The sequence below is a fragment of the Geotrypetes seraphini genome, chromosome 2 (genome assembly GCF_902459505.1).
Source record: "Geotrypetes seraphini chromosome 2, aGeoSer1.1, whole genome shotgun sequence".
NCBI classification, from domain to species: Eukaryota; Metazoa; Chordata; class Amphibia; order Gymnophiona; family Dermophiidae; genus Geotrypetes; species Geotrypetes seraphini.
Window position 1 is genome coordinate 251,869,110 of NC_047085.1, and position 13,610 is coordinate 251,882,719.

General features: G+C 43.0%; 1 protein-coding gene across 5 annotated transcripts in view; it reads right to left on the bottom strand.

Moving 5' to 3' along the window:
* The window catches only part of CCDC134 (coiled-coil domain containing 134), a 90,819-nt gene that overhangs the window by 23,660 nt on the left and 53,549 nt on the right, over positions 1 to 13,610 (bottom strand). For all 5 annotated transcript variants that reach the window (XM_033929356.1, XM_033929359.1, XM_033929360.1 and 2 more), the window contains one exon: positions 2,621 to 2,802. In XM_033929356.1, coding sequence (XP_033785247.1) covers positions 2,621 to 2,802 — 182 coding nt within the window. The remainder of the gene's footprint in view (positions 1 to 2,620; positions 2,803 to 13,610) is intronic.

A 13,610-nucleotide genomic window follows, 5' to 3' on the forward strand; every position in this document is an offset into this window, starting at 1 on the left:
GTTTGGTAATTTCATCAGTCTCTGGTTGCACTTTATTTTTCTGACTGTGCATCCAATATTTCTTCCCTTCTTTCAGCCTCCTGTATGCTTCCTCTCCTCCAGACCTCATTCCCTCCCCCAACTTTTTCTTTCTTTCTCTATGTCTGTCTTTGTCTGATTCCATGTCGCATTTTTTGCTTTGTTTCTGGCTCTCTGCCCCCCCCCTTCTTTCTTTCTTCCTTCCTGCCCTCCCCCATGCCACCGCCGCCGGGGAATAGGCTGCTGCTGCTGCCGCTGCCACTGCCGTCATCGGGAACAGGCCGAGATCTCCCTGCTTCTCTTCTCCACGGGGCCGACCAACTCTCGCCGCCCGACATCAATTCTAATGTCGGAAAGGATGTTCCGGGCAGCCAGGCAGCGAATGGCTAGCCAGAATGTCCTCTCGACGTCAGAATTGACGTCGGGCGGCGAGAGTTGGTCGGCCCCGCAGGGAGATCAAAGAACACGGTGCCGGCCTGTTCCCCGATGGCAGCGGTGAGAGGGGAAGGGAAGCAGGTTGGGCACCACTGCTCTAGACGAGCCGCGAGCCACACTTTAGGGAGAACAGTGGAGGGTGGCCAGCTGTGTACCCCCTTGGGGCATGCACCCGAGGCGACCGCCCCCCCTTGGTACGCCACTGGAGCAGCAGCATGTCTGGCCGGCTCATTCCGTTCAAAGCTGCGGGTGGCGGCTCCTTGCGAGATCCGCGCCTGCGTCTGAAGCCTCTCTGATGTTGTGATGTCAGAGAGGCTTCCGATGCCGGAGTGGATAGCGCGAGGAGCCGCCAACCCGCGGCTTTGAACGGAATGAGCCGGCCAGACACGCTGCTACTCCAAAAGGAAGGGAAAGGGGAAGAGAAATGTTGTTGATCGCGTCCAGACCGCGGGCCGCAAATAAAACCTGGAGAGCCACATGCGGCCCGTGGGCCGTGTGTTTGAGACCACTGGATTAGTGCATCAAGAATGCATGGAGGTGGGTTCATAATGGTGTGGAGAAATGAACCAGACCAGACCTTATTTATAGGTCACAACCTCTCCTATCCTCTTTTTAGGCTTAGCATATTTTCTTAAAAACAAAAAATTTTTCATTACCTTCCTGATGTTGTTTTTCCCTTAAATGTATTTTTACTTTCCTTAAAGATTGTAGTTCACCCCTCTTCCCTTTTGTATCGCTAATTACTTATGTACATACATTGTATGCTTAATTGTACAAATTGTTTTATTTTGTCTCCCAATTTTAAATTGTAATACGCATAGAAATATTTGATATTGCATGTACAACAAACTTCTAATAAACTTGAAACTTGTTTTTGGTGGATTTATTTTCTCTGCTGGAAAGGAAGAATCCTTTAACTAGAGAAAGAGATGGTTATATTTTTTCTTTTCTTTTCCCTCTGTGAGACTGTGTTTGAAACTGTTGCTCAGAGCAGCTGAGAACCTTAGGAAAGAAAGAAGGACTCTGTTTGCCAGCCTGGACATTGTTTTTTCTTTTTGGTGTTTGCTAATGAATTTTGCCCTGCGATGCTGAGAGCCAGCAAGGAGGGGGAACTCCAGGTAAATCTGCGCTGAAAATGACTGTGAAGCCAGTGAAGAGAATTATAATTGTGTTTGCAATATTTTGGGGGTTTTAAAAATTGGAATGAAGCTTTGGTCTTGGTCTTTATGGGTGTTCCTACCACCTGCTTGTTGGGTTTTTGTAACTGGCCAAAGAAAGGCAAGGGAGACGTCAAATCAACCAAAAGAGGGTCTTTATTCATAAATGCAGTCCCAACAAGGATCCCAGTTTCATTTCCCTTGCCTTTTTTTGGACTCAAGGCAAGGTATTGTTCTTCTGTATTGTGCCTGTGAGTTTTTGTAACTGCCACAGTTTGGAGAACCTGATTTGATTGCCAGGGTGGGAGTTGTTATTCAGAGGGTTTTACTATCCAAGAAAAAGAATTAACAGGTTCCAAGGTTTCTCCAACTCAGAACTTTGTGGAGCTCAGTTCCACCTGCAGTTCAGGCAGTAATTGGTATAATTGGTGCCTAGAACAGTGGAGTATTATCTTTTTGTTGTATTTTTTCCCTTTCATTTGTGGACCGTTTTGGTGATCTTATGGATTAAAGGAGCCCTAGTACATTGCCCTGGTGAAGAGGACTTACCTGTTTGAGCCTGAAAGCCCAAGTGCAATAGAAAGGATTTGTACTTAATGGGAAAACAGAAAAAAGTGAGGGTTTTTTTTTGGAGGGGAGGGTTTGCTTTTGTGGAAAATTGGCTATCCTGAATTGAGACTAGTTAAAGGGTCAGAATAAAAGTTTCAAACTAATATTGAACACTATTTTTCTTGGGAAACATGTTTTACACCGCACAGCATAATCAGTTGCACTAGGCAGACACCTAGATTGTACCTACCTGAAGGGTTGCCCCATTTCCAGGGGGACATGCCCAGTCCTAAGGAAGCCACTGCTAGCGCCGCCTACTGACCAATACAGGGGCCTAGCACTTGACAAGTAACACAACAAATTTTTAGAGGTAAGATCTACGATATATCACCTATAACATACACACACACAAAAAATAAATCCCACAAGGTAATATGGAGCAGGTCTCAAATTTATCTTACCAGCCCAAGCAGCTGAGAATGGGGGCCATCATCAAAAATGCCCGACAGATTACAGAAGCCAATTCCCCATCGGATCAAGTTGTTCCAGTTTGAGTTGTGGTCAAAATAGTGATGGACAATCTTGGGGAACCGTAACACCACATCCCCAAAAAAGGCTGAATTCTCCACTGTGTGTGAATAGGCTGAAAATAACAGACCAAGTCAGAGCAGCACATGTATATGGCTTCCCAGTTTTAAATTTTCCCTTTTTCCATACCTAGCTCATTCTGACAACCTTCAAAGACACTGAAGTTCCATGTTAACATAAAAATGGAAGGATTGCATCCTCCAACACTGAACCCATCTTCCAAATAGCTGCAGTTGTACAGTGTACAATGGCATTCACACCTCTCCTATTACCAGGACCTGAGCATACTACTGCGCTCTTTCTCCCTTACAACTCTCCCCCACACACACACACAACATGGCTGTCCATGCATACAGATTTAATAACATTTATAAGGTTTGTGAACATTCCTTTGGTACCACAAATCTGTTTGATAAAGTGTTTTTAGCTTAGCCCACAGTTACTGAGATTTCTGAATACTCTTTTTTTTAATATATATTTTATTTTGATTTTAGTACAATACAAAATACCCCCCAACAACATTGCACAAATACAAGCTGAACAATAGCTAACAATAAAAAAAAATCAGCAGCCAAATGTACATTTCCATATGTAATGTAATATCTGCTCCCCCCCCAAAAAAAAAAAAATAAAATAAAATAAATAAATACTCATAATAAATCCTTAGAAATCCCAGGGCTCTACTGTCAAAGAAAAGGAAAGCATAAAGAAAATGAAAACCAAATACCCACATGGCCTATTACACAGTCAAGGAAAATCTACACGCCAAGTCAGGCTGAACACTCTTCTGATTGGTTTTATAAAATTCGAACTTACCTAGTCCCTTTAACACAAATGGGACTCTAGACAACTTTACAATCATAGCACTTCAGAAATAGCCATGCTGATGGAGGTAGAGAGGAATAAGTAAGTTTACAGATAAACAAGTGTATGGGGGCACCAGGAGTTCCCAGTGATATAGCAGGAAAGGAGGAGTTTCTGAACTCAGTGAAAGGCAAAGGATGAACCTAAAGCTCAGTTTTAGGACTGGATTTTTTTTTTTTTTTAGCTAACATGCTGTGTTAGATCTAGGAGATTAAAACTGTGGCCTTCTCGTTGGGGCCTTCTGCCGCATTACTGATGACATCAGTGATGATGCGGCAGAGGGAATTCCCTGATGAGGCCCCGAAGCAGCCTGTTTAGAGTGCTGCTGGCCTGATACTGCTCTGCAGGAAGGTATTTATGGCTAGTGGTCGGCGGGGTTCAGATGGGAGGAAAGGATGGAGGGTCAGCAGAGGTTCAGCTGCGCGGTGGGGGGTGAGTGCTCAATGGTTCTGCAGCACAAGAGATGGGAGGGAGGGAGGGAAGGAAGGATGGAAACTGGGCAAGAATTCCACTGCACGAGGGATGGGAAGGAGTGAAGGATGGAAGCTGGGCAAGGGTTCTGCTGCACGAGGGATGGGAGGGAAGGATGGAATCTGGGCAAGGGTTCTGCTGCATAGGGGGATGGAGGGATAGAAAGATGCTGCAGAGGGAATGGGCACAAGGGGATGGATAAGAGGGGAGGAAAGATGTTGAACATGTGGGGGAAGGAAAGAGGAAAAATCGGGGTGAAGGAGAGGAAGGGAGAGATGATCATGTACATGAAAAATAAGCCCTACCCAAAAATAAGACCTAGTGCATTTTTTGGGCTCAAAATGAACTATCAAAACACTGTCTTATTTTTGGGGAAACACGGTATCTCCACACATACTCTGCACGTTTTCCCCATGATTTATTCCTATAGATCCTGCAGCAGATAACACCTGTTAGTGATTACTAAATAATCCCCTTAGTAAGTAGGCCGCTACATAAAAAGTACAGGTGAATATTTTTGATCTTATATACCAAAAGCCTGTGCCTGCGTACCACTGTCAGTGGAATGTTATTGTAACGTCATAGGGAACAAACTTGGGAGTAAGCCAGGAAAATATTTATTTACAGAAAGAGTGGTGGATGTGTGGAACAGCTTCCCACTGGAGATGGTAGAGAAGGGGACTGTATGTGAAATCAAGAAAGCATGGAACAAGCACAAAGAATATCTGAGGGAGGGATTATAGAGTTTATTAGTTGCTACGGATAGGCAGACTGCAGAGGTTATAAGGTCTTTATCATCATTTTCTCAGTTTCTATTTCTGGTGGTGGTGGGGGTAAATCTGATATAGTATATACCATGATGGACACCCATCACAGTTTTAAAAAAATATTCATTTTGTATATTAGCCAATTCCAATTGCTTGTGTGTGGCATAAGAGATTTTAATATTTTTTTAAAATTTTAAATTTAGCTCCTTTCTTTTCACTGGCAAGTCAAAGTGAGTTGCATTCAGGTATAGAAGAAAGTCCCCTGTTCCAAAAAGGCTTATATTCTAAGGCCTAGATTTTAATAATTCATGTTAACCCCATTATTGTCAATGGAGCTTAAGACCCAAATTCAAATACTGCCATAAGTTGTGCGCTCAAATCAGTGTGCACAGCTGATTTGAATGCATAACAATTGTTTAACAAACCAATTGGCACCAATAATTGGCAATTAACACCTCATAATTTATGGAGATTGGCACCAATTAGAAGTTATGCACACAACTTGGTAGGCACATTCTATAAGGTGCGCCAGTTCTTGTGTGCAAATCTCAAAAGGGGGCATGGCCAGGGGAGAAGCATGGGCAGATCACAGGTGTTCCTAAAAGTTAAGCGCAAAGATATTTAGGCCTGGTTTTTCTTGGCCTAAATGGGTGCACTTAAAATATTAGCAACACATAAGGCTGCTAAGCACGATTCTGTATATGGTGTGTGCCTTTTATAGAATCATGCTAAGTGTTGTTCTAATCAGCACCAATTTTTTGGGCACCATATATAGAATCAGGCCCTAAGTGCATGAAGGGCAATTCTATAATCTAGGCGTCTGCATTTATGTGCCCCTGTCGTCAATAAATGTCTAGTACACTAGCACTTCCATGCAGAAGTGAACAGTTACCCATGAAAGTGCCAGCAGGGCACCCAAGTGCTATTCTCCAATGGTGCGCCTAAATGCAAGGAGGGGGGAGTACACATAGGACTAGTATGGGGCGACAGAGACATGGGTAGAGGTCTCAATTACACACAGAATACGTTAAGTTATATTCATCCTTGCTGCATTTATGTGCCTGCAGTTATGCTGGGTTAGCAGAACAAAGAGCAAACCAGACAAATATAAAAGGTGAAGGACTTTAATCAAATTTGGTCACATTTCGCTCAAAGGCTGTGTCAGAGATAAAAACTAGAGAGGTCTGAATATAAGCTGCCTCGCTCTAAATTTGCAAATAGTATTAATATATTAAATGACAGCAGATAAAGACCTGAATGGTCTATCTAGTCTGTTCAATAGTTACATACTTTATAAATTAATGATTCAAATTAAAAAGACAATGTAATTTATATTTCTGGTTCATAGATCATAAAGTCCAACAGATACTGTCCTTAGGTTCCAACTACTAGAGTTACCGTCAAAACTCACTCTAACCTATCTAAACCATCTTATTGTTTGCGGGATACAGACTGTTAAAAAAAATAAAAATTAAAAAAAAGTCGGCCCAGGATCATCCTCGTGTTCCATATTACCGAATTGCCATATACATGACAGACCGTGCATATCTGCCCAGTACCAGCCTTAGTTCTTCAATGTATACCTTCATTTTCTGATTAGAGATCCTCTGTGCTCATTACATGCTTTTTTGAATTTTGTCACGGTTTCCTCTCCATCCTTGGGAGGGCATTCCAGGCATCAACCACCCTTCTCCATGAAAAAGAATTTCCTAACATTACTCTTAAGCCTACCACCTCGAAACCTCAATTTATGCCGTCTAGTTTTACCATTTTTCTTTCTCTGGAAAAGATTTGGTTCTTTTAATACCTTTCAAGTATTTAAACGTCTATATCCTATGTATACATATTTAGGTCTTCTAGTCTCTTCTCATACATCTTTTGGTGCAAACCCCTACTATTTTTTGTCACCTTTCTCTGGACCTCTTCAAGTCTTCTTATATCCTTCTCCAGATACAGTCTTCAAAACTGAACACAATACTCCAAGTGGGACCTCACCAATGACTTGTACAGGGGTTTCAACACCTCTTTTCTTCTGCTGATTACACTTCTCTCTATACAGTCTAACATCTTTCTGGAGAGCCACCACCTTGTCACAGTTTCTTCACCTTCAGATCCTCAGACACCATCACTCCAAGGGGTCTCTCCTCGTCCAGGCATATTAGCCTCTCACCTTCTAGTACCTTCCCAAATGCATCATTCTGCACGTCTTTGCATTGGTTTTTAGTTGCCAGACATTAGGCCATTCTTCTAACTTTTGCAGATCCTTTTTCATGTTTTCCAATCCCTCTGGGGTGTCCACTTTGTTACAAATCTTGGTGTCATCCATAAAAAGGCAAACCTTACCTTCTAACCCTTTGGTAACGTCACTCACAAAAAATATTGAACAGAATCGGCCCCAGCACTGTTCCTTGAGGCACTCTACTACTCACCTTTCCTTCTTCCAAGTGAATTCCATTAACCACAACCCTCTGGCATCTGTCCGTCAACCAGTTTCTAATCCAGTTCACCATTTTGGGTCCTAACTTCAGCCCGTCAAGTTATTCAAGAGCCTCTTATGAGGAACTGCGTCAAACGCTTTGCTGAAATCTAAGTAAATTGCATCTAGCACACATCCTCAATCCAATTCTCTGGTTTCCCAAATAATTCAATCAGATTCATTTAGCACAATTTATCTTTATTTAAAAATTTATATACTGCTTTGGACCAAATCAGTGTACAAATGACATACAAAATAAGCAAATACATTTATACATCAAGCATGAATTTCAAACAAAATTCAAGGCATAAAAACCTCTCTGGGTCAGCAATATCACAATCAAACAAAAATTTGAGGTAAAAAAAACCTCCTAGAAACATATAAATGCTGAATCCTAATACGTATGTTTTTCAGAAGTTATTGAAGGCTCTCATTCAAGATGAAATCGAAACATGGAAACTCTCTGATGGATTCTCAAATACTGACATGGTATAATCTCAACATATCCTGGTATACAATGGACAAGACCTTGAATTGGAACTCTTTGCTATATTGGAAGCCAATGCAACCATGTTGCCTCAAATCTTGTAAACCATTAGATTCTAGGAAATTCATTATCCTTTCCTTCAGCAACACTTCTATTATTTTTCCAATAACCAAAGTGAGTCTTACCAGCCTGTAGTTTCCCACTTCATCTGTGACCACATCCGATCTTCCCCAATTCTCTTCTCCAAGGATTTATTGAACAAATCTTTAAGAGGACCTACCAGAACCTCTCTGAACTCTCTCAATATCCTGAGATGGATCCCGTCCGGTCCTATAGCTTTGTCCATCTTAAATTTTTCAAGTTATTCATAAACTCTTTCTTCTTTTAATGGCACAGTATCCACTCCATTCTCATGTGTAACTTTGCCAGCCAACAGTGGTCTTTCTCCAGAATTTTATTCTGTGAACACACAAGTATTTGTTTAACACATTTGCTTTTTCCTCCACAATGGTTCATAGCTTCTTTAGGTCTCGCAATTACATCTTTTGTCCATCTTTCTCCTTTCATTAATATGCTTGAAAATAAATTTTGTCTCCCTTTCTTACATTTCTAGCCATTTGCTCTTCTGTTTTTGCCAGATGTATCTCTTGGCTTTTTTCATTTTCATCTGGTATTCCTTTCTGTACTCCTTTTTAATATTTCACAAACATTAACTTTTTTGCCTTTATTTTCTCTGTCATTAGTTTGGAGGACCATGTTGTTTTCCTTTTTCTCTAGGTTTTATTTATTTTCCTCACATAAAGGACAGTAGCCATTTTTATTGCTCCTTTCAGAATGGACCACTGTTTTTCCACTTTTTTATGTCCTCCCATCCTATCAGCTTTTTCTTCATATACTCCCTCATTTTACTAAAGTCCACACATTTGAAATCTAGGATTTTTGAGTTGTGTGTGGATGCCCTCCACTTTATCTGTTCTATCAAACCAAACCTCTTTATGATTGCTACTTCCCAGTTGGGAACCCACTTGGACCTTAGACACACTTTTCCCATTTGTAATTTGCGAGTATCACTTTTTCCCCTCAAATGTTCTGTCACCATTGGTCTGAGCAGAGCCCCTTGAAAGACATCCACAATATCTCTACTTCTTTCTGATTCCACAGATTCTGATTCTGATTCTGATTCCACTTTCCAGTTCACATCTGGCAGGTTGAAATCATCCAGCAACAGCACCTACCCAAAAGTTGGGAAAGGAAGGTCATTACTTTCCAATTACCTTTCAGTGGCAATCTCCTTTTTTGCATTGTTTTTTTGTTTAGTTTTACTTCCAGTTGCATTGCTAAGAATTGAATTGCTAATATTGTTTACATTGCTATTTTTAACACCATTACATCTTGTCTTTTAAGAACATAAGAACATAAGAATTGCCGCTGCTGGGTCAGACCAGTGGTCCATCAAGCCCAGCAGTCCGCTAACGCAGCAGCCCTCTGGTCAAAGACCAGTACCCTAACCGAGACTAGCCCTAACAGCGCACATTCTTGTTCAGCAGGAACTTGTCTAACTTTGTCTTGAATCCCTGGAGGATGTTTTCCCCTATAACAGCCTCTGGAAGAGCATTCCAGCTTTCTACCACTCTCTGGGTAAAGAAGAACTTCCTTACGTTTGTACGGAATCTATCCCCTTTCAACTTTAGAGAGTGCCCTCTTGTTCTCCCTACCTTGGAGAGGGTGAACAATCTGTCCTTATCTACTAAGTCTATCCCCTTCAGTACCTTGAATGTTTCGATCATGTCCCCTCTCAATCTCCTCTCTTCGAGGGAGAAGAGGCCCAGTTTCTCTAATCTTTCGCTGTACGGAAGCTCCTCCAACCCCTTAACCATCTTAGTCGCTGTTCTCAGGACCCTTTCGAGTAGTACCGTGTCCTTCTTCATGTATGGCGACCAGTGCTGGACACAGTATTCCAGGTGAGGGCGCACCATGGCCCGGTACAGCGGCATGATAACCTTCTCTGATCTGTTCGTGATCCCCTTCTTTATCATTACTCAGACTGGCAATGGGTCACAAGCGGAGTTCCACAGGGGTCGGTGCTGGGACCGCTACTTTTCAACATATTCATTAACGACCTGGAGGCAGGAACAAAATGTGAGGTTATTAAATTTGCGGATGACACCAAACTATATCACAAGGTAAATAACATGGAGGACTGTGAAGATCTCCAAAAAGATCTGACAACACTGGAAGAATGGGCCAAAAAATGGCAAATGAGTTTCAACATAGGGAAGTGCAAAGTCGTACATATAGGGAAAAAAAACCTGATGTTCACTTACAAAATGGGGGGATCAGCGTTAGAGGTGAGCGACCTTGAAAGAGACCTGGGAGTGATGGTAGACACAACATTGAAGGCATCGGCGCAGTGTGCAACAGCCTCAAGGAAAGCAAACAAAATGTTGGGTATCATTAAGAAGGGTATCACGACCAGAAAGAAGGAAGTCATTCTGCCACTGTATCGTGCTATGGTGCGCCTGCACCTGGAGTACTGTGTTCAATTCTGGTCGCCGTACCTCAAGAAGGACATGGAGGTACTTGAGAGAGTTCAAAGAAGAGCAACTAAGCTAATAAAGGGTATGGAGGACCTCTCATATACTGACAGACTGAAAAGGCTAGGGCTTTTCTCCCTGGAAAAGCGGAGACTTAGAGGAGACATGATAGAAACCTTCAAGATCATGAAGGGCATAGAAAAAATAGACAGGGACAGAGTTTTCAAATTAAGGGGATCAACAAGTACAAGGGGGCACTCAGAGAAATTGAAAGGGGAGAAGTTTAGAACAAACGCTAGGAAGTTCTTTTTTACACAGAGGGTGGTGGATACATGGAACGCGCTACCGGAGGATGTGATAAACAGGAGCACGCTACAGGGGTTCAAAGAAGCTTTGGATAGGTACTTGGAAGACAAAGGGATTGAGGGGTACAGATAAGAGTAGAAGTAGATTATAGGGATGGGATTAGAGGTAAGTTATAAAATTAATCAGTGATCACTGTTCAGGCACTAGGCCTTATGGGCCGCCGCGGAAGCGGACTGCTGAGCAAGATGGACCTCTGGTCTGACTCAGCGGAGGCAACTTCTTATGTTCTTATTTCTAGCATTCTGTTTGCCCTTTTTGCTGCCGCCGCACATTGCATGGACAGCTTCATCGACTTGTCAATCAGAACTCCCAAGACCCTTTCCTAGGAGGTCTCTCCATGTACCGCCCCGGACATCCTGTATTCGTGCATGAGATTTTTGTTAACAACATGCATCACTTTACACTTATCCACGTTCAACATCATCTGCCATGTCGATGCCCATTCCTTGAGCCTGATTATGTCATGTTGCAGATCTTCGCAATCCCCCTGCATCTTCACTACTCTGAATAACTTCGTATTGTCCGCAAATTTAATCACCTCACTCGTCGTACCTATGTCCAGATAGTTTATAAAGATGTTAAAGAGTACGGGTCCAAGCACCGAGCCCTGCGGTACCCCACTGGTGACGCTCTTCCAGTCCGAGTATTGTCCATTTACCCCCACTCTCTGTTTCCTATGCTCCAGCCAATTTGTTCTTGTTGCCAGTTCTTTTTGTGCTAAATTTCTTTTGGATGAGCGGTTGCCATGCCGTGTTTATGAGATGAGTATTTATTTATTTAAAACTAAATAATCTAAAAACTTTAAATGCATTATTAAGTTTATTGATTTTTTTCAAGTTTCAAGTTTATTGATTTTTAATATACCGACCATCAACTTTAAAGAATATTGGACTGATGAAGAAGTTGGTGTTCTAACAAAAAGCTTATTTAAGGTGGTAATCTATAGAATCTTGCAAGAGATAAACCTTAAATTTATTAATTTTGAGTGGTGAAGCCTTTTGAATCTTTTGTGTTGTTTACAGAGAGCCATTTATCTCCATTTAAGTCAGAGGTGTCCAACCTTTTGGCTTCCCTGGCCGAAAAAAATGTTTCTGGGGCCGCGCAAACACTGCAAGAAGACAGAGGAGGGAGCCGGTATGACGGTAAACACCCAGGGGCAGCAGAGGAAAACACTGCATTGCCCTCGACTGGGGCCACACAAAATACTTCACGGGGCCGCAGATTGGACACCTCTGATTTAAGTAATTGGGGTGTGTCTTGCTAGCTCTATTGCCTCTTTGATTCTTCTCGGCCACCAATGGTCTTCTTTTTACAATACTTTTGTGTGGAGAGTGTGGCGCAGTGTGTACAGCTATAGCTTCAGCACCCTGACGTTGTGGGTTCAAATCCCACACTGCTCCCCGTGACCCTGGGCAAGTTACTTAATCCTCCACTGCTCCAAGTACATTGGATAGTTTGGGAACCCACAAGGACAGATAGGGAAAATGATTGAAGGATCTATATGTAAACCCCATTTGAGTCTGGTTGTATAACTACAAAAAGGCGGTATACAAGTTCCAAATCCCTTTCCCCTTTCTCAAATCTAATCATATGACCAATTTCCTTGGCATGGAGGGCTATAGCTGATATTTCTATGTTACATAGTTGGTGGCATCTCTTGTGCTCTTTCAGCCTTTCCTCTACAATGCGACCAGTTTTACCAATGTAACACTAGCCGTAACTGCATGGGATTTTGTACACTCCAGGGGTTTGGAGTACAGCTATTCGATTTGAATCTATTCCCCACTTAATTTCAGTTGAATCGATTGGGAAAAAAAATTGGCTTCACCGATTCAGTGCAGGCCCAGTGTTGTCATGGTCTGGAAACTTCTCCACAGTGGAAGCCTTCACAACTTGCTGCTCTTGTCGGTGTCGGGTCTTTCTCTCTGCCGGGTCCTGCCTTTGTGGAAACAGAAAGAAGGCGGGACCCAGCAGAGAGGAAGGCCAGACACCAGCCAGAGGGTGAGTTATGAAGAATGCACTGCTAACGGGGTGTGTGTATGTGTATGTGTGTGTGGAGGGGGGGATGACAAAGAGAGCAAGTGAGGGAAAGGGGAGGTTATCAAACCTTACTACAGGGCAGGCAGGGAAAGAGATGGCCTGGAGACAGAGAGATTAGATAAGGTAGTGGGGAACAGCGGAAGAGACTGATGTCTCGGAGTGAGGAAAAGAGAGAGATGATGGGACAGGGGAGCTGGAAGAACAGAGGGAAGAGAAAGAAATGAGGACAGATGCTAAATCCACAAATGGAGAAAGAGAGAGAGAGAAAAAAAAAAAAGAGATGCTTGTCCTCGGATGAGGGGTGTAGGCAGTGGTATAGTGAGAGTAAGAGGCACCTGGTGTAGTGGTGCGCCTCCCCTACCCTTTTCTCTGCCCCCCCACACCTCCCCCTCACTTCCCTTGAACCTGTAACTTCCCTGGAGTAAGCAGCATCACCAACTTGCTGCCTATGCCAGCTCTCTCTCTGACATTGCTTCCTAGATGCAGGACCTGTAAATGACATCAGAGGGGGAGCAGACGCTGGCGCGAGCAGCACACTGAAATTACTGTTTGCGCCGGTGAAGAACTATAGGTTCAGTGTGGTGGGGGGAGTGAAGGTCTGCAGGGGGAGGAGTGGGGGGAGCGGAGAAGAAGAGGGGTGCCGGCGCCCAGGGCGGATCACCCCAATCCTGCCTCTCCCTTACTGCTCCACTGGGTGTAGGAGGAGAAAGGGAACAGAAGGGGAAAAGCTGGACAGAAAGGCAGAGTCAACAAGGGGAAGAATGGGGACACAGTGGATGTAAGGGGCGAGAGAGAGGACAGATGCTGGATGGAAAGAAGAGTGAAGAGAATGATTAAAAAAGAAACAACAAAAGGTAG